General features: G+C 37.0%; 2 protein-coding genes across 7 annotated transcripts in view; both read right to left on the reverse strand.

The window, feature by feature from the left end:
* Window positions 1-485: 485 nt before the first annotated feature.
* Window positions 486-16519, reverse strand: cd226 (CD226 molecule). 2 transcript variants are annotated; one of them, XM_046833595.1, is made up of 6 exons: window positions 16419-16519; window positions 9072-9398; window positions 7744-8109; window positions 5594-5696; window positions 3873-3927; window positions 486-722 (listed from the first exon to the last, which is right to left on the reverse strand). In XM_046833595.1, the coding sequence occupies exons 1-6, from the start codon at window positions 16483-16485 to the stop codon at window positions 702-704; spliced, it is 939 nt and encodes a 312-aa protein (XP_046689551.1). In that variant the 5' UTR covers window positions 16486-16519; the 3' UTR covers window positions 486-701. The 2 variants fall into 2 exon arrangements, with proteins under 2 accessions (XP_046689551.1, XP_046689550.1); XM_046833594.1 differs by having other exon boundaries at window positions 486-1965.
* A 3149-nt stretch (window positions 16520-19668) lies between these two features.
* Window positions 19669-20812, reverse strand: part of rttn (rotatin) — a 70913-nt gene continuing 69769 nt past the window's right edge. For all 5 annotated transcript variants that reach the window (XM_046833586.1, XM_046833585.1, XM_046833583.1 and 2 more), the window contains exon 49: window positions 19669-19968. In XM_046833586.1, coding sequence (XP_046689542.1) covers window positions 19886-19968 — 83 coding nt within the window. In that variant the 3' untranslated portion in view covers window positions 19669-19885. The remainder of the gene's footprint in view (window positions 19969-20812) is intronic.

The raw sequence follows: 20812 nt of genomic DNA on the forward strand, positions 1-20812 counted from the left end.
AAATAATCTAAATACTGTACACAATATTTTGTATTAAATAATAAAAAAAAATAATCTTCAAGGTCCCCTGGTGGTCTAGTGGTTAGGATGCGGCGCTCTCACCGCTGCGGCCCGGGTTCGATCCCCGGTCAAGGAACCAACCCCAGCCACTCTTAGTGCCGGTCCCAAGCCCGGATAAATGGGGAGGGTTGCGTTAGGAAGGGCATCCAGCAGAAAAACGTGCCAAATCAAACATGCGGATGATCTGCTGTGGCGACCCCTGATGGGAGAAGCCGAAAGAAAGTTTAATAAAAAAATTATCTTCGGCTTCTCCCATCAGTCTCTATACCCCCCCTCTTTCAATCCAACTACCTGCATGTCTTCCCTCTCACATCCATGAACCCCTTTCTCGGCATTTCTCTTAAAGTGAAAGTGAATGTTCATAAAGTGGGGAGCGTCTGTACACATTTTTTTTCCATCCACATTTTGAATAAATGAAAGGAGTCTTTGAGGTAACAAAAACACTTTTATTACAAGAGTTCTTCAAACTTTTATCATGCACTGTTCTTTTTTCACAGCATCAACTAAAAGCCAAATCATCCATATTACAGCCAGTGTTTTAAAGTCATTAATAGTTTTCTGGGGCTTTACACAATGAGACGGACTTTATGGTTTATCTTCCAGCGTTGATCCTGTAATCCACCTACATTTGTATTTTCTCTTCAGAGATCATTTCTCCATTTCTGTAGGTACAAAAGCAAAAGCAGCTTAAATGGATTACAGTGGATTTAAAAAAATCGTGGATAATATTAAAAGATTAGTCTTATTAAAAGAAAAAGGCACCGTAGTAAAAATGGAGTCATGAAGGATTGGGAAAATAAATAAGTATATAAATTTAACATCTTTCTCAGCATTTGACCAGTGTTCTATTCCGCTTATACCACAGCTATAACATTTTTTAAATGTTTTAACATTTACATTTAATGTTGTGAAATGTCTAGTGTAAGCTCCAGTTATCACATCCTTTCTTCCAAATAAACAAAAATAGAAAGCTTTCCTTGCTTGAACATTTTTAACGTTACAGCTTCAACACACAATAGCACAAATCTTTAATCGTTCTATATGGAGGGTCCACCATAAACTCCCCTGTGTGTGTTGTTACTATGGAAACAATAATGTATTAGAACAAGTGCACTCATGTAAACCAGTGATTCGAATTGCAACTGGGACTCCTGTTATAGAAAAACAATTGCGGACCAATTAGTCTCATAAATTCAACAGTGCTGGTGTTATTTCAGTTAAACTTTTTTTTTTTTTTTATACACTGCATCATGGTTATACTGTAGCCAGGAAATTTCTCAACAGCTCTTCTTTTCTTCCCTGCTTTAAAGTCCTTACTTTACTCAAAGCACATTATGGGGAAGTGGAAGCTCAGTGGTTAAGGCTCTGGGTTACTACTCAGAAGGTCGGGAGTTCAGACTCCAGTATCTCCAAGCTGCCAGTTTTGGGCCCTTGAGCAAGGCCCTTAACCCTTTGTGCTCCAGGTACACTGTATCATGCACAGACCCTGCACTCTGACCCCAACTTTCTAACATCACTGGAATGTGTGATGCAAGAATTTCACTATGCTGTAAAATACGTGACTCTTTCATTCTTTCGCCTTCAGTTTCTCATTACCTTTCGATCAAAGACTAATGTCTGAGTGTCACAAGACTAATGTCTTAGTTCACAAATTTGCGTACTATAATTCTTACGTCCTGTAAAGACAATGTCCATTGTGAAAAGCGGTATAGAAATAAACTTGAACAAAAGGTCCCTCTGACATCACGCAGTCTCTTCAGCATAAACGTGAGAACATCATCATTTTCCGTTCTTCTGTGTTCTCGTGTGTGGGAGGTTCATGTATATCGGATTGTTCCCTTTTTGGTTCCTTGCTGTCTTTTTCATCCTGTCATACAAGTCTCCTTGCTCATTAGTGTAAATAGGCTACGAGGGGAAAAAAAACAAACAAAAAAATGTTAATGTTAGTAATGAGAAGGTTATAAAGAACACGGAGAATGTACAGTGGTGTCTAAGTGAGACAGTCATGTGTTAAAGCATATGTTATAATGCTAATGGTTAAGGAATACACAATGCTGCATGGTAAACTGGAGGCTAGAAAGTTTGGATATTTGTTTGCTAGACCAGGCCTCATTTAGCAAGGAGTTGCACAATTCCTTTTGTAAAGAAAAGGCCAATTAATTTTAGGGCGTCACCACACCAGATCATCCGTCTCCATACTTCCCTGTCCTCTGCATCTGCCTCTTTCAAACCAACTACCTGCATATCTTCCCTCACTGCATTCATAAACCTTCTCCTTGGCCTTCCTCTTTTCCTCCTTCCTGGTGGCTCCATCCTTAGCAATTTCCTACCGATATACCCTCAGCATGTTCAAATACAAACCAGCTGCATATGCTAATTCAGTTAAATATAAATAATTACATTTGAGATGTGAAACTCTGTAATTCCATTATAATGCAATTATAAAACAAAATGTACACAATGAACACATATGACTAGCTAGTCAATTGGAACTAAATAAATGTTGCTACATATAAAGAAAGATAAACTGCATTACTGCAAGATTTTGCACATGTAGCCTTTAGGAGATGGCTCTATCACTGTTTCGCTCTCAAAGTTTTGACTTTCACAGAGTTTTGTTGCCATGCTTGGTGATAATTGGTCAAAATATGCAGGTAAATATGGGAAGTTATTTGGTTTGTCCTATAAAAAACATTGGCACACATCCATTTCTACTAAAGGATCGATAACGATGCTTGATAACCAGGTGGATCTACTTCAAACTGATCAACCAAATGTGATGACAGTTTGGAGTTAGAGGAACATTTTTCCATATTTATGTTGAATTTTTTAGACTTGAATGAATCCAAATTTCTGCCTTGTTCACTATATGGACAAACTTTTCCAGTGGTTCTTTCCCAAACTGTTACCACAAACTTGGATGCAAACAATGATCTTTAGATGTGGTAGCATTAAATATTGCCTTTACTTGAACTAGAAGACCCAAACCTGTTCGAACATGTCAATGACCCTGTGCACAAAGCCAGTTTTTTAAAGATATGCTTTACACGGATTAGAGTAAAACATCTTGATTGGCCTGCTATAGAGCTCTGACCTTAACCCCTCTAAACACCTATGTGATGAATCGCAATGAATCCTAACCTCACCCACGTCAGTACCTCAATTTAATAACGTCCCTGTGGCTAAATGAGCACAAATCTTTACAAGCACACTCCAAAACCTTCCCAGAAGAGTGGAGGTTATTATACCAGCAACAGGAGACGAAATGTGGAATGGGATGTTTAAAAAGCACATATGAATCTTATGGTCAGGTGTTCACAAACTTTTGTCTGAATAGTGGGGTTTAGATTTGCTGGAGCGTTTGTAGATATTAAACACACACCCGACAAACTATTATAGCTAGCACTGGGCGCTAGTTTTCCTCCATGATAGATTAAAGAATGCAGCAATTTCAAACAAACAAACACAAAATTGATCTACACCTTTGGACAAATTGAATTTGAGAATTGAATGGTATAAATATTATCACAGTTTATATAAGTCTATTGCGTTAACCATCATCATCACTTTAAAGTATGTTGACACTTGTTTACACACTACTGTGTTAAAGTTACATGTGCATTCTGTTAGTTATTAGTTTAATTTATTAGTGGAATCATTTTCAACCAGTTGCCTGTGTTTTATCAGTATTGAATGTTTTTTTTTAATATATATAACATTTAGTGCATTTTTTCATAGAAATATTAACGATATATTCCAGGATGCATTGCTCTATTACGCTAAGTGAAGCAAAATGATTTCTAGGGTTTTACCTGTCTTTTGGTGGCACATAACCGTGTCCTATACTCCAGCCTCCTCCCCTTCCTCCTGCAGAATGAGCGAGAGAGCATTAAAGCAGACATATTATTATTGTTGCACTGGAAAGAGTGAGACTCAAGCAGGAATACTAAGTATCAGGAAAGTGAAAATAATGCTAATGGGTTTAGCAGTGTCAGTGAGTGGGTTGTTTGACCTTTCTGATGTAAGTACTAATAAGCTCACTGAAAAAAAAGATTTTGAGATACATAAACACTATATAGACAGAAATTTGTAGACACCTGACCATATGATTTGTATGTGCTTTTTGAACATCCCATTTTATTTTTAGTGCACTTTTGCTGTTATAATCTCTCCTTGGAAGAAGTTTTACTGGATTTTAGAGTGTGCTTGTGGAGATTTGTGCTTATTCAGCCACAAGGGTGTTAGTAAAGGCAGGTCCTGATGTAGGTGAGGAGGTCTGGGGTGCAGTCAGTGTTCCAATTCATTCCACAGGTGTTCAGTAGGGTTGAGACTTTATAACAGGCCATTCAAGATCTTCCACTCTAAACCATGCAAACCATATCTTCATGGAGTTGGTTTTGTGTACATGGACATTGTCATGCTGGAACAGGTTTGGATCTTCTAGATCAAGTGAAAGGAAAATTAAAGCTATCACATCCTATGCTATTGTGTGGCTCTGAATACATGGGAAACAGGCTGGAAAAGTCAGGTGTCCCAATAGTTTTGTCTGTATAGTGTATAAACTTTGATTTAGCTTACATGAAGAAGTGCAGTTGTGCCTAGTTGAACATTATAATATTATTCATTATTATTATTTAATAATAATCGCAGGTAGAGTATGAGGTTGTGTTTAAAAAAGATGCAATACAAATGAACTAGTATTAGTAGTTACTAGTATAATAGTTACTATTACTGTGGCGTTTACATCAAAACACTACATTAGATCCTTTTGATCAGGTGAAATTAAACTCTACTTTAAATAAAATGGAACATTTTCATGCAATTATCTAAACAATAAATCATGTGGCATTAAAAAATGAGAAAAAAAAGAGCAAACATGACAAAAGAAAAAGTGAAAAACATTTTTTTTCTTCTTTTTTTTTTCTGATCTGGGACCTGATGTCACTTCTGTTAGTGCATTCTGACATGCTTTTTCTCTCCCCCCAATGGCTGTACAGAGAGTTTATTCAAATTACTGAAGACTTCCTGTCAGGCTTAAACCTGAATCTCACTTGGAAACCACTAGCTGAAGGCTCCACATAACCAGCCATGGACAAAACAAAGATACAGGAGATTACAGTGGATGGGTTCACCATTAAGAAGGCTTTGGATTGCAATTTAAAGAATGTTGCATTTAAGTGTCTATTAGTGATATAATACAGTTGATATAATATGACATAAGAAACAGAAATACGGTGTCACCCTGATGAGGATCGGTTCCCTTTTGAGTCTGGTTCCTCTCTTAAGGTTTCTTCCTCATACTATCTTACAAGTTTTTTCTTCATCATTGCCACTAGCTCGCTCATTAGGGATTTCTATTAATCTGATTTAAAACAATGCCCAATGATAAAATAGATACACAAATAAAATAAAATTGAATTGAACGCATGCAGAAATGCTTGGCTGTTTGAATCATTTCATGCTTAAAAACATTCGGTTTTCCTATTAGAGGAATTGTCCAGTATAGATTTTTATAGTGCATGTGGTAGTTTACCTGCTTCTCCATAGTAATAGAAGTGCGACGGTCACCAGGATGAGCGCACCTGCGACTCCTCCTCCAGTGTAAATATACCACGTGTACTGAGCTCCACTGAGACCTGAAATATAAAAAGTCAGACATGTCGGATGAGAGGACTGTAATTAAGGATCGCAAAGCTGCTTCTCATGTGGCTCTAAAGGCTGCATTTAGACTTGTGACTGATTAGTCTGTTGACTTTTTTTATTTTTTTCTCCAACCATTAGGTGGGTCTTAACATTTAAATGGTTCATGTCGATGTTCAAAGAAATCCCAGGATTTATCTTAGCCAGTAGAATGTCAGGTGTACTTGAAAACATAAGCCGCATTCACACTTGGCATTTACATGCGATAACCGTGATCCGATCAAGCACATCGGATCATCAGTTAATCGTAAAGAGTCGATCAGAAGTGGAGGGTATTCTTTTGAAAACTGTTTACAGACGCGGGACATTTTACAGATTACAAAATAGTAAGAATTAGGAGGCAACGGCTTGGTGTCCTCCATCTTCCTTCTGACATTTCGGTAAAGAGGGGTCGCAAAAAAACAAACAAAAAAAAAACGGTTTTGCGGGACGTCATGCGAATGCATGTACGATGGCTGAATTGCGTGTACATTACACTGAGATTTAATCACACGAAAAATTGTCTTTTCAATATGCATGTGGACAATGCCAGATGTTAATGCCAAATGTAAATGCAGCTATATATACACACAGACATACACACACAAGCTAGTTTTAATTAGCATTATAATTCAAAGGATCATAAATAAATATGAATATTCAATACATAAATAACGTTAGATGTTAAATTCCAATGCTGGTCTATTCATTTTTATTTCAGTTGAAATATTTGTATGACATCCATAATAAATATATTTCATACAAATAACATGAATGTAATATATCTAATGTTAATCCTACATACTCAACTTAAACAAGTGCTCATTTACCTTCACAGGAAGCATTGAAACATTGCATCTTACAAGCAAGGAAAAATAAAAATGGATGGGGCAGGGCTTCTAGGATATTTCTCAATAAGTTGAAAATACTCACGCAGTGGTCCGTCATTCATTCTCAATTTATGTATCGATTGGCTGGTTATGAACACTATATGGACAAAGGTTTCAGAGACGCCTCACTTTTCCTGCCATATGTTGTTCTTTTCCAAACTGTTACCACAAAGATGGAGGATCACAATTGTATAGGATGTGGTTGCGTCACATTTTTTTTAACTAGGACACCCAAACCTGTTCCAACATAACAATATTCCTGTGCACAAATGCCAAAATGTATGGTTTACATGGGTTGAAATGGAAGCTATTGATTGGCTTGCTATAGAGTTCTGACCTCAACCCTATGGAATGAATTGTAACAATGACTGCACCCCAGGCCTCCTCACCGCACCTACATAAGTGCATGACTTTCCTAACACCTTTCTGAGTGAATGACCACAAAACTCCACAATTACACTCTAAAAGCTTGTGTTGGTCCCCCTTTTGCTGCAAGAACAGTTCAGACGCATCCAGCATTAACAACATGAAAAAGCTCGTCTGTTGGATCGGATCACACGGATCAGCCTTCGATCCCCAGGTGCATCAATGAGCCTCGGCCGCCCATGTCACCGGTTCCCCACCGTTTCTTTCTGGGACCACTTTTAATAGATACTGACCACTGCAGACCAGAACATCCCAAAAGAACTGCAGTTTTGGAGATGCTCATACCTAGTCATCTGTCATCACAATTTGGCTCTTTTCAAACTCTCTCAAATCCTTATACTCGCCCATTTTTCCTGCTTCTAACACGTCAACTTTGAGAACAAAATGTTTAGTTGCTGCTTAATATATTTGACCCACTAACCAGTGCCATGATTAAGAGATAATCAGTGTTATTTAATTCACCGCTCATAATGTTATAATGTCATAATGTTATGCCTAATTGGTGTATGTTGACTTAGACATGCAGTTTGTACAAATTATTATTAAGAAGCTTCATCTATATCGCATCAAGGGATATTAGCCTTTTAACTCTAGTACTATATAAAAATAAATAAAATCAGACACTAAGCACAGCTGATGGACTACATTTGTGTTTAGGTAATAGTGCAGTTGTAATGCATTTGTAAACCTTTAGGACTGGGGAACATCACGAGCATGACAAGGTTGCTGGAAATCCCGGCGTCTGTGCTGAAGTTACAGCGATACATCCCACCATCATCTTGGCTCACGTTGTTTAAACGCAACTTCAGCTCCATTTCATCGCTGCAGTTCAGGTTTCCACTGGGCAGATACTCGATGAGCTTCACACCGTCTGCATCCTGCTTACACACTGCTAACAGACTGCTTCCTCCATCCGCTCCCTCCATCTTCTCCACGCTGACCTCGTACACGATACCGGCATGACTACAGTCGATGGTCACGGTTTCGCTTTCAGGCACGATAAGTCTGGTTTTGGGATTGTGCGCGAGGACGGTAGGGATGTTGGTGATGTTGACTGCAGGAAAGAAATTATCAGATTAAAAATCTCGGAGTTTTTTTTCCCTAGTAAATACAGAGTTTAAAATATCAACCCTTATATATAAGGTTTAAGCACTATAATCATTTACAAGGTGATAATCATCCACCAGAGTCTTGCAAAACCTGCTTACGACTTCACTTCCTAATGTAAATGTGTTAGACAGGATTAAATAATTCAGTTCTTCTGCAAAGAGAACCTTGTACAGTGGACTTGGGTTGTTACCCTTGGCTTACAATAATCATTTTACCATTAAAAGTTATTGATGATAGTTTTCTTTTAATGAAATACTGAGACAAAGGTTGTACCTTGGGCTAAATCTGTGATCTAATTTTCCCACAGCCTTTATTTGAATGGTCACTTGAAAAGTTTAAAACGAAGCCTCCTGAAGATTCCTGCAAAGTTTTGTGTGCAAGCTTGTATATGACATAAAGCCGCCTTCCTGATTCATGGCTTCAATGTTGGATTCATTGGTCCATTATGGGCAAACTGCTTAAGATATCCAACATACTTTTAATGATTTTTGTGAGGTTTACTCTGAAGTCAAAGTTGGTGATAAATGGACAAAACTAATAACAGGAGTAGTGATGAAACCAGCAGAAATGTCAATTTGTTTCAGATTTGAATGGCTTTTAAATTTAGATACATAGTTTGAAAGTTATTTCCAAATGATGCCCAAACTTGACCTGGTTATGGCATTACAGTGTTGGTAGCACTTTGCCAAAATTTGGTCAGAAACTTGCTTTGACCCTCTATAATTAGTGTCCCAAATTTGTCAACTTTTGACTGAATGGTTCTACCATTGGCTACCGTAGCCAGTCTAGGAAGGTAAAGAAGTGGAAACAGGAGGAAGATAAAGAAGTAAAAATGAGATGATGATGATGATAATAATAAACAAAGAAAAATCAAATCAAATGGACTCATTTCTAATATTGTCATACCTCGTTTTTCCACCCGGGTTTCTTTGCTCCAGGAGCCACCAGGAAACGTCTGCACTGAACAGTGGTACACTCCCTCGTCTTTTTCAGTGACGTTCGTTACTCTGATGCTGCCATCCAGTGCTGATGCTTTAATGAACTCAACTCTACCATCATAAGCGGAATGGAAATTGACGCCGTAATCAGGATGATAAATGGCGATTGGAGTTGAATAGATTGCATTAGTCCATGACACCATGATAAGCTTCCCGCTCCAGGGACATGAGCAGTTCAGCAGCATCCCTTCCTCAAGCTTCACTGTGCTGCCTTTAGACTTCAGCTGCTCCGACGCTAACACAGATAAACACAGAGATATCGATATTCAATGTAGGTCCTATAAACTGCACACATTTAACTATGAGAAATGTACACTATATACTGTAGACAAAAGAATTGGGGGCCTGACCTTTCCAGCCATATGTGGTTCTTCCCCAAAACTGTAACCACACAATTGTGTAACATGTCTGTGGATATGGTAGAATTACATTTTCTCTTCACTTAAACTAGGTGACCCAAACCTGTTCCAGAATGACAATGAGCCTGCACACAAAGCCAGCACCACAAAGATATACTTTACATGGTTTGGGGTGGAAGACCTCGAGTAGCCTGCTATGGAGCTCTGATCTCAACCACACTGACCTCCCCAGGACTCCTCAGTCTACATCAGCACCTGTCTTTACTAACGCCCTCGTGGCTGAATGAGCACAAATCTCCACGAGCACAATCTAAAATCTAGGGGAACATCTTCTCGGAAGAGTGGAGGTTATTATAACAGGAAATGGGAAATAAATGTGGACTGGAGTTAAATAAATCTTGTGCACAGCTGTCCACAAACTGTTATAACTATATCTATAAAGTGTATAAACAGTAAGCTGAGCTCACTGACTGTCAAATAATTCTTGGCTAGTAAAATAAACAATGAGACCCAGCACTTTCAGTTACCAAGCATTTGCCCCCTAGTGATGATTTGTCTTTTTGCTGTGTTGCAACATCGAGTATAATATTAAGTATAAACTTTCTTTCGGCTTCTCCCATTAGGGGTCGCCACAGCGGACCATCCGCATGTTTGATTTGGCACATGTTTTTACGCTGGATGCCCTTCCTTACGCAACCCTCCCCATTTATCCGGGCTTGGGACCGGCACTAAGGCTTGTGCAACCCTAATGGCTGGGGTTGGTTCCCTGACCCTGACCACTAGACCAATAATATTAAGTATAATCATTATAATATCCTCCGAAAAGAAGAAGAAAATCCTTAATTGAGTTTTGAGTCTAAGTATTTGCTACCTTAGTATGGAATAAATTAACATAGAAAACAGCATTAAAATATGCAATAATACATTCTTATAGAAAAGTAAGAAAAATCTATCTATCTATCTATCTATCTATCTATCTATCTATCTATCTATCTATCTATCTATCTATCTATCTATCTATCTATCTATCTATCTATCTATCTATCATTAGTATCTTAGTACTACTAATTTTTAAATAAATACTTGAAAATAAACAGCACTGTATTATAATATAATTTAAATGAAATAATGTGATATAAACAAAAAAAATGAATTGTGTGTGTGTGTGTTAATTTTTTGGATGTATATCCACCCTGCTAATGCGTCAAGTCATTTGCTGTTTTAAAATTTGGATTCACTTTCGTATAAAACATGATTTTATACCACAGCATGGTTTAATCTGGAGGCGTGCATTACTTTTCCCATAACAGCAGCTCAGACAGAACGCCAGGCTGCAATATAAATGACAGGTGTGTATTAAAATGCTCTTTTGAATAAGTTGCTGTTTCTATAGTAACAGCTTTTACACAGGGACTTATAATGTGATATAATCCAAAAGTAATAATAATAAACAGATTCAAAAACATGTTAAGAAAAAATATTCTATTGTTGATATGGTGAAGCTTTCATAAGGATGCTCCATAACAGAAACAATAAATGAATAAAGAAAAAGCGGTGTTATTTAATATTAAATCATACACTGTAATCATTGACAAATCGCTGTGGTGAAAGAGGAACACCAGCTTGTGTATCACATGACCCCAGCATAGACTATTATTTTCCGAAAACAGCTTTGACTCCACTACGTTTGAATGCACAATAACTTTTTTCTTCACTACATTTCATTTCAGCAAAACATGCTGCTTTTTCTCTACTTTGAAGTCAACACACAAACAGCACTCAACCTGTTGTGAGACCACAAGCGTAACCCCCATGGTTCAGGTTAGTGTGTGTCGAGTAAGGGTCTCGCTTTGTGTGTGTTACAATAGAAAACTCTCTCTTTATATACAGTGCTTGTCAAATGGAAACACCCAGTCCTTAATGGCTTTTGGGACGCATGTTCTTATTTATGCAGAAAATTAGGTAAAGGGCACAGAGGAACTAATAGAAGAACTGGTATTTGACAGAAAATAGGATAAAAGATATTAGCAGACTGCTCGATCTCATAGTTTAAAACAGAGGTGGAAGCTTAATGATTTGGCGATGTTTTGAAGCAGGGAAGACTTATTTGAGATGAAACACCATTCCATACTTCAACACCATGCCATCTGGACTGTGACTCACTGGAACCGACTTCACCTTCCAACGAAACAATAACATGAAACATACATCCAAGCTCTGTAAGTGTTATTTAGAGAGCAAACGGTTAGCTGGAGTGTTATCTATTGAATAGAATAGTACATCATGGAATGACCTGCCCAGTCACTACACCTAAATCCTAGTGAACTTCTCTGAGAAACTAATGAAGAACACCTTTGGCGACTTTTACAAGAGGCATGGCAAAGGATTTCAACTAAATGTTGAACTGTCTGGAGTGTGTAAAGCGGTTATTAATGCTAATGGAGGATTTTTTCAATGGAAACAAAGTGTAAAACTTTCTTTTAGCTTCTCCCGTTAGGGGTCGCCACAGCGGACCATCCGCATATTTGATTTGGCACATGTTTTTACGCTGGATGCCCTTCCTAACGCAACGGGCTTGGAACCGGCACTAAGGCTTGCGCAACCCTAATGGCTGGGGTTGGTTCCCCGACCGGGGATCGAACCGCGCCGCATCCTAACCACTAGACCACCAGGGAACCCAATGGAAACAAAGTGTAACTTTTATTTATTTGTTTGTTCAAGGTAAATTTCCATTCCATTCCATTAACTAGTTTGTTGCATAGAAACAAAAGGAGCATGCAGGTGTCTCTCAAAAAGCATAAAAGACGAGGTGTTTCTAAACTTTTGACATGTAGGTATGATGTGCAGGAAAATAAAACACAAATTGACCAATTATTTAAATCTAGTCCTCGAATATTAAATATACTTTTAATACATAAGTCCATTCAAGAGTGAGAACTTAGTACATAGTTTTACTCAAGTGAAAATGAAAAAGGAGAACTTTAACTGGAAGAGGTTTTGTACTTTTATTCAAGTGCAGGAATCGTATTCTTTTGTACACCACTTTTTATTACTAACACTACACACAGACTATACAGCTGGTGACATTCTACATTTAGTCCACATATTCTCTTATAATAACCTCTATCTTTCAGCTAACGAATGTAGGATGAGTTTTGGGGTTCAGTCAGCGTTCCAAATCATGCTAAAGTTGTTCATTAGGGTTCTATAGCAGCCCATTCGAAATCTTCCACTCCAAAACCATGTATATGATATGTTTATGGAGCTGGTTTTGTGGATGGGGCAGTGTTGTGCTGGGACAGATTTGGGTCTTCTAGTTCAAGTGAAGGGAAACTTATTTATGCTACCATCTTCAAAGACATCATGTGCCTCAAACATTATGGTACTAGTTTGGGAAAGAACCATATAACTGGAACAGTCAGTTGTCGTAATACTTTTGCCCATATAATGTATGACAGTGTGACAGTGTGCCAGACAAACATGACAGACTGATCAATATACTGTAAATAGTCATATATTATAAATCAGCGGTCCACAACCTTTTTAGTGCCATGGACCGGTTTAATGTCAGACAATATTTTCACGGATCGGCCTTCAAGGTGTGGTGGATAAATACAACAAAATAAAATGATAGGTTAAAAAAAAAAATGGTATTTTCTAAATATAATAATAAACGTAAATCCACTGTGTTGTTTTTTTGTTTTTGTTTATTTTGCCAGCTTGGGGGTTTGAAATTAGCGGTATTATGTGTTAGTTATTAATGTATTATGTGTTAGCGGCCGGAGAAGCCCCTTTAAGAAGGTAGCGGATGTAGGTAAGACATGTGACTGAGGTATCATGACATGCACCAAGAGTGAGTCATAAACAGATGTGGTGGAGAGAATCCGATAATTTTCCAAAATAAAACATCGTTCAGAATCAGATAATAAATAAAATGGAATTAATGTAAGTTATCTATTTTTTCTGTGTGGCCCGGTAACAATTGACCCACGGACCGGTGCCGATTCTCAGCCTGGTGATTGTGGACCACTTTTATAAAGTGTTTTGCCTCCTGTCCACTTGGAAATTTGTGTTTATATTGCAGAAAAATATCCATATCCAATTGCCTGACTTATAGAATGCAAGCCTGGGAGATGGAGAGTTTTTCTAACCTGTTTTATTTCACTAACGCCCATGAACCCTCATGTTGACGTCAGATAAACCCACATTTAGAAAATGTCCAAAGGGGAAACTCTGCTGCTGAGAAACCTGAACAACCAGGGGGCTTATTTCCCATCACTGAAGAGCAAAAAGAGTTTTTGTTTTGGTTTCCTTTCAGACCTTTTAGAACTCACACACATCTCTAAGTGGACAGGAGGCAAAGAATATAGGTTTGGATTATAAACAAATCATGCTGAACAGATAAAAGCTCTCATTTATGTTATTAAATGATCAGTACAGAGTGAGATCATTAATTTATTAACAATACACAGGGGACATGAATCTAGGATTGCTTTGCTTTTGCACAATCACACAGTGCAATAGACAAAACAGAAAAGCAAACATCTGCTCAAAGCATTCGATCAGGGGACATGCATTGTCTGTCATATCTGTGAAACAATCTACCACATTGTTTTCACACAATTTGAGAAGCTTGATTAAAAGTTATATATGCATATTTGTTCTCCAGAGTTCTAAATTAATGAATTACATTTTAAAAGTTTCTAAAATTTGACATAACTTTACTTAAGTATTTTTGTTTGAAGCATTGCACTTAACTACATTTTAAATCATTTCTGTTACTGAGTAAAAAATAAAAATAATAATAAGGGGGGGGATAAAAAAAATCACACCCTGGAAACTACTGCACTGATTGATTGATTGATTGATTGATTGATTGATTGATTGATTGATTGATTGATTGATGGGCGGAGAACAAACTCGCTAAACTCAAACATAAACCAAAAGAAAGATGGAGACGGACGGGACAGACGGCGGTGATACAGACCAGCTAAAAGCAAAAATTTAAAAAAAATTAATCCAAAGTCGTTAAATGTGTGTGCTCACTGTCTGAATTCTGAACGTGCGTTTGCGATTTCTCTCATTATACTATTATTACATATATTATGACATTATAACAGAAGAAAGTGCACAACACATTAGACTCAAGTCATGGACTAGTGTTTTTTATCGATTTATTTTTGGTTATTTCACTTTAATTTGTAAAATGTGTTCTTCAATTAAAAACAACTAGTTTGAGATGTATATCCTCTTGTCCTTTTTGAACTACACTAGAATCCCCCACCCACCCCTGCTGTTAAAAAAAAAAAAGTAACTCGTTAAAGTTTATTTTGACTACATTTTAAATGATCTACTTTTTACTTAAGAAGATTTTTAGAATAACTAAAACGTGACTTGTACCATTAAAGTAACAGTATTTTTTACTTGTTTAGGTTATTTTATTACTCTTTCCACCTATAGTATACAGTACAGAGGATGTACATGTATAATTTTAATCAACATCTTATCCATTAAGCTGCCTTTACCTAAGTACAGTGTTTATCATCTGGAAAGTAGTAGATGCACATTTACTAAACAACTACATTGTAAAGACATGCTCTTGGGTCAGAACTTGTCTTTTGAATCTTTTGAAAAGACGGACCTGAAAACAAGAAATAAAACTTTACTGAAAATAACTGAATGGACTTTAGTAAATGTGCATCTAATACTTCCCACATGCTAAATACAGATGTACTAAATATCAAATACAGATGTACATTTACAAAACAAATACAGTACATCTACTTATCACATGCTATATACAGTATGCCTAACTGCCAATGTTGAGTCCTTAAGCAAAGCCCTTAAAGCTCACCTGCTCAGTCATATGAATGAGAATTATAAGTTGCTCCGGATAAGGATATCTGTCAAATGCCATTAATGTAACATACAGTACATAAGTAAATTAAAGCCCATTTTTAGCATTTGCCCACATTTATGTTCTGTCTTTATTCACAGTGACACAATGAGTTAATTTTCCCAAAGTACTGCCTGTAATCTGTAAGGCAACATTCTGCTTAAGTATCTGGAGACCTGCTGCCTTTCCTGGTATTAGTGATGATTTCTTTTGTCTGAAACAGCCACTGTACAAGTAACACTTGTAGTCTATCTTTCCACAAGGTAAATTGAATTTTGTATCCAGTTGAAATTAGATTTAATTGAAGGTAAAAATAGTAACTCAGAAAGGAATAAAACACAATGTTATAGAAAAGTAATCGACTATAAAAGTGTGACATGTAGTTGAGTTACTGTTGCCGATATTTTCCTTTTCCGAATTTTAGGAACTTTCGTGGCAAGTTTGTTTCCTACCATCACTTGTTTACTAGGAGCAATAAATATTTGATTTTTGAAGCTGAAAGACTTTCCTGTGGTAAAAAAATAACTCCTGACAGTAACTATTGCTAAAGACTTCAAGAATCTTTACAATGTGAACAACTGTGAATGTGCTGTCCAAAGAAATCCTGTTGATAATTATTCAGTTTCAATTCATTGTTCAGTAAATTTGAGCAAGGGGGAGCTGGAAAATCTGGCAACTAATATAACAAACTAATTGTCCATAAACTATGACCCTTATAACAAAAATACTGAATGGAAACGAATGGGTTATGACAGAAAGGCGAACAAATAATAATAATGATAATAATAATAATAATAATAACAATAATAATAATAATAAATTAATTTAAATTCAAATGAATTGCACCACAAACTCAAAAAAATCTTGTTCACTTTAGAATATACTTCCAGCATTCTTTGTAAATATTATGCACTGATTAATACCATAGTTGGATATAAATGTTTTATAAATCTCTTATTTTCATGTAAAAAATAATCAAATAAAAGCAGCAGTACACTACCTTCAGGAAAAAAGAGAATCAGAAGTGCCATTAAGTACCAGTTGTCCTTTTGTACAACAGCCATCATCGCAGTCTGAGTGAAAATGAATGCAGCATTGATGAAAAAGAGACGCAAAGCACAACTTCCTGCTCAGATACAATCAAATGAAATGCAGCATTCGACGAGGAGGAGTGACGTTTACTAAAAATGAAACTAGCAGTGAAACTGTAAAATGGCACGAATCGCACAAGGCAGACCCAAGACATTGAAATGAAACTGTCTTTCAGGGAAAAGATAGGAGAATTACCCATCACCTTCACATTCACTAAACTAGATGAGCCATGAACACTGATTTAACAAACAAACAAACAAACAAACAGAAAATAGCCATTTGAAGTCCACCTTGTAAATTTGGAAAGATCTTCAGATCCATGGAGATAAGATAAACCTTTATTCATCCCACAGTGGGGAAATTTCCTAAACGTTACAATGACACCATGAAAATATTGAGTCAAGACATGACCTAGCCTATCCACGAGGAGACAGTATACTGTAAATTGCAATTCATTTTACTTAATACTGCAATGTACAGTACCGTTATGTTTAAACTTTACAGTATATACGTCTTGACTTACGATATTTTCATGGTGTCATTGTAACGTATTTCAATCGTTAGTCGGGGACTACCTGTATTTATGAAATGTTATAATTGTGTAACGCATATAAATAGAAAAGGGGCTAATTTGTTGATTGTTGAGCAGCCATGTTGATTCGACGTCCCTTTGTTAAAATCACGGTTGACAAGATCTTTCCAAATTGTGGAAGTGGGCGTGTGGACAAGCGCCGATTTGCGAGCGGAGGGCGAAGCTGTATGTGCTCTGTTTCAGTGTTTAGGAACATTAATAAAAAGGAAAGATTGGGCTTTGAAACACCAGAGACAAAAATACACACTCTTACACCGAGACAACCGAAACCTGTTGACTGCTGGTGAGAGTTAGGCATTCATCTCACAAGGCTGGAGATGAATACATCCTGGCAGTGCCCCAACGTTTCGTACAAAAATTTAAATGCAGCGGAAAAATATTTTATATCGCCATCATCTTCGTAAGACTGAAAAACTCAGATACTACCTGTATATGATAATTCAACGTACAATAAAGCAATATTTAGATATTGTCCACTATATGGACAAGAGTAGGTGGACACCTTTAATAACTCTCTTCTGGGTAGATGTTCCACTAGACTGTGATCTAGGTTGAAGTCAGAGGTCATAGCAGGCCAAACAAGATCTTCCACTCCAAACCATGAAAGTCATATCTTCATGAAGATAGCTATTAGTGCTATGATGATTCTCACACTGGTTCACACACATTCTTTTGTCTGTTCAGTGTCTATAGAATATTTACGATGTTAGTATGTAAGGTATACAGGAAGTCTTTATCTGGGCTCACACATCTCCGGCTAGTATGTCTTCCTATCCAAACAGGAAACAGTTTTAGGTCAGGCTTTCTTTCCAATATGTATATATACTTGTCTGTTGCCTGCAATAAACCAAAGAAGAACATTGCTCCATTCTGTGTGCAGTGTGGTTCTTCCCTGATTAGAAAAGGCATCGCAGTTCGTATAGAAAACCTCTCCAAGAATTAAGTTTCATTTGGGCATGATAAAAATCTAACAATGGCTTTGTCATGCTAGAACAGGTTTGGATCTCCTAGATCTAGTTAAGGGAAAAATGTTATTCTACCACATCCAGGCTTCCTATACAATTGTGATCCTCCAACTTTGTGGTAATGGCTTGGGGAAGGAGCACATGTGGCTTGAAGCAGGTGTACTAGTTCTCTTGCCCATAGTGTACATTCAATTGTCAAATCTGATTATACAGATCATTGTTTGAAGAATATATACACCTTTTCCACACCTACCTGATTGGCAACGCTGCTTGTGGTGAGAGGTTTGTGGTTGATATAGTGTGTTTGGTTTTCACCAAACTCTCCTGTGCATGATGACCAAGTATTTTTCACAACCTGTAAAGTCATGCTCAATAGTTCTTTCAAAAAGCTTTTTCATATCTAATTTTCTCTAAAACCCATACTTTCATACAATCTATTTCTACAGTCAAATAAGTAAGTTCTGTGCTTTTATAGGTCTACTGATGTAGCTTTTTGGACCGTCATTTTATCCCTGAGCATTAAACAGACCTTGATTGTCTACTCATGGAAACTGCTTTGAAAATACTCCATTTAAAATTCACTGAAATAGTGAATTTCAAACTGATTGGAGATGGCCTTATAACCCCTCCCTGAATGAAGTGCAGCAAAGAAACTGCATCTCTGACCATCATGGCTGATATCTTTTCTTCTTGGCATGAGGTTGGGACACGTCTGAGTCCTCTACCACACCAAACTGTGAAAATGGATGGCTTTTTATAAAGGAAGTCACACTTCTTGATGATAAATCAATCACCTGCAATCTTTAGTAACACCTAACTTCTAATTACTTTCCTGTTATGTAACTTGTTTAAGGACCACAAAATCTTTTGATCAATTGAAAAAAATGGATGAGGTTTACATTCTTTCACCACGAGTTTACACAAATTTAGTTCCGTTTTATTTTGTTGGCACTTTTAACAATAAAAATTGTTCCAAAGCAGCTTTACAGAGATAAGCAGTCTTTAATTGGCAAGGAAAAACTCCTTGAGACTGTATGATAAAACCTTGAGAAGAACCAGACTCTGAAGGAAAACCATCCTCATCTGAGTGGCACCGAATGTCCATTCATTATAGTCTTATCATTGTTGAGGTGTTAATGCAGGCACTCAAATGCAGAACTGTTCATGCCAACTGTAGCCCTAAGCCCTTTGCAGGCGCTTTATATTAATTACAGTCCAAATCCATTTTCATAGTTCTTGAGTTGCTCAGTAACTTGATGGATCGTTATGCTGTTCATGTGGAACCATCCTCAACTTCAGTGAGAGGTCACCAATTAAAAAGAACTCCATATCCAGAGGTTGGGCATCAGGTTGGAATCAGGTGGAACCGGAAGGAAGAGCCTCTGGACAGAACCTCTGGTCATTACAGTTCAAATTTTGCTAAATTGCTTGTAAATTCATTCTTCTCAACATATAACGTTTTAGATCGTCATTCTTCTGGTAGGACATGATTCATTGAATCATATAAAAAAACTTAGGGGATGCAAACTTTTGCACTGAACAGTATGAAATCCTTCAAATGTACTAAAAAGCTACACTTGGACAGACTGAACAAACAGGGGAACCATTAAAACATTTATTGCAGACTAGAGAAGCCATGATTTAAATAACATTCATGTCAGGCATCTTCAAATATTTTGAAATAAGGAACAACAAAAAATGCGAAATATATATATATATATATATATATATATATATATATATATATATATATATATATATATATATATATAAAATATAAATTCACATTGTCCGTGTCGTCTGTTACACCTGAGCGGCTCATGTGTTTAAAAGGCGATTGAGATGTTCGAGGCATTTCAATAAATATGTGTTCGTGTTCTCTTCGGTTTTTGATTCCGCACCTGTTAATAAAGAATAAAAAAAAAGGGCAACATGTATCAGAATAGATCATGCTGTTAAAAAAAATACACACGCTGCAAAGTATCCTTCTCACTGCTTTTTACATTATATGGACAAAAGTTTGTGGACACCTGACCATAAGATTGTGCTTTATGAACATCCCATTCCGCATTTAAGTCACTATTTGCCGTTATGATATCCTCCACTGTTCAAGGAAAATATTCCACTAGATTCAGAGTGGATAAATAAATAAAATTTAAAAAAGAAATAAAAATCTCAAGATTTTTTTCATTCCAACCCAAAAAAACCATATCATCATTGAGCCTTTTTATCTTTATGCTTAAAGTCAGTGTAATGCTGAGTTACAGTAGGTCTGGGTTTAGGCTCCTAGTTTACATTTACATTTGCAGCATTTGGCAGACGCCCTTATCCAGAGCGACTTACAACTGAGCAGGGGAGGGTTTTTTTAGGGCTTTTGCTCAAGGGCCCAGCAGTGGCAGCTTGGTGGTGGTGGGATTTGAACCTGTGATCTTCTGATCCAAAGCCCAATGCCTTCACCACTGAGCTACCACCTCCCGTAGTTTAAGTGAGGGGGAAAAATAAAGCTATTAAGGCAAGACCTGATGACTAGCAGAAAATGGCACAGGTTTTCGCAGATCTCCACACAGAGGCTTATTCTGTGATGGGGTCTTTTATGCACATAATGAGTTGATATGAGGAGTTCTTTCTTAAAGGTACAGGACTAATTGGGGTGTGTGGGAGTCAAAATTCTTGCTGGTTAGTAGGGGATCAAATACTTTTTTCACTCGATAAAATACAAAGTCATTTATAATTAATAATCATTTA

This window comes from Silurus meridionalis, chromosome 21 (genome assembly GCF_014805685.1).
Source record: "Silurus meridionalis isolate SWU-2019-XX chromosome 21, ASM1480568v1, whole genome shotgun sequence".
Lineage (NCBI taxonomy): Eukaryota > Metazoa > Chordata > Actinopteri > Siluriformes > Siluridae > Silurus > Silurus meridionalis.

Bases quoted from the DNA above. Each gene is read 5' to 3' on its own strand.
- cd226 (XM_046833594.1), bottom strand. From the start codon at position 16,485: ATGATGGCTGTTGTACAAAAGGACAACTGGTACTTAATGGCACTTCTG. The intron at 9,399-16,418 runs GTAGTGTACTGC...TATCTGTGTTAG, and splicing joins GATTCTCTTTTTTCCTGAAG to CGTCGGAGCAGCTGAAGTCT. The intron at 3,928-5,593 runs GTAAACTACCAC...CTCATTCTGCAG, and splicing joins CTATTACTATGGAGAAGCAG to GAGGAAGGGGAGGAGGCTGG.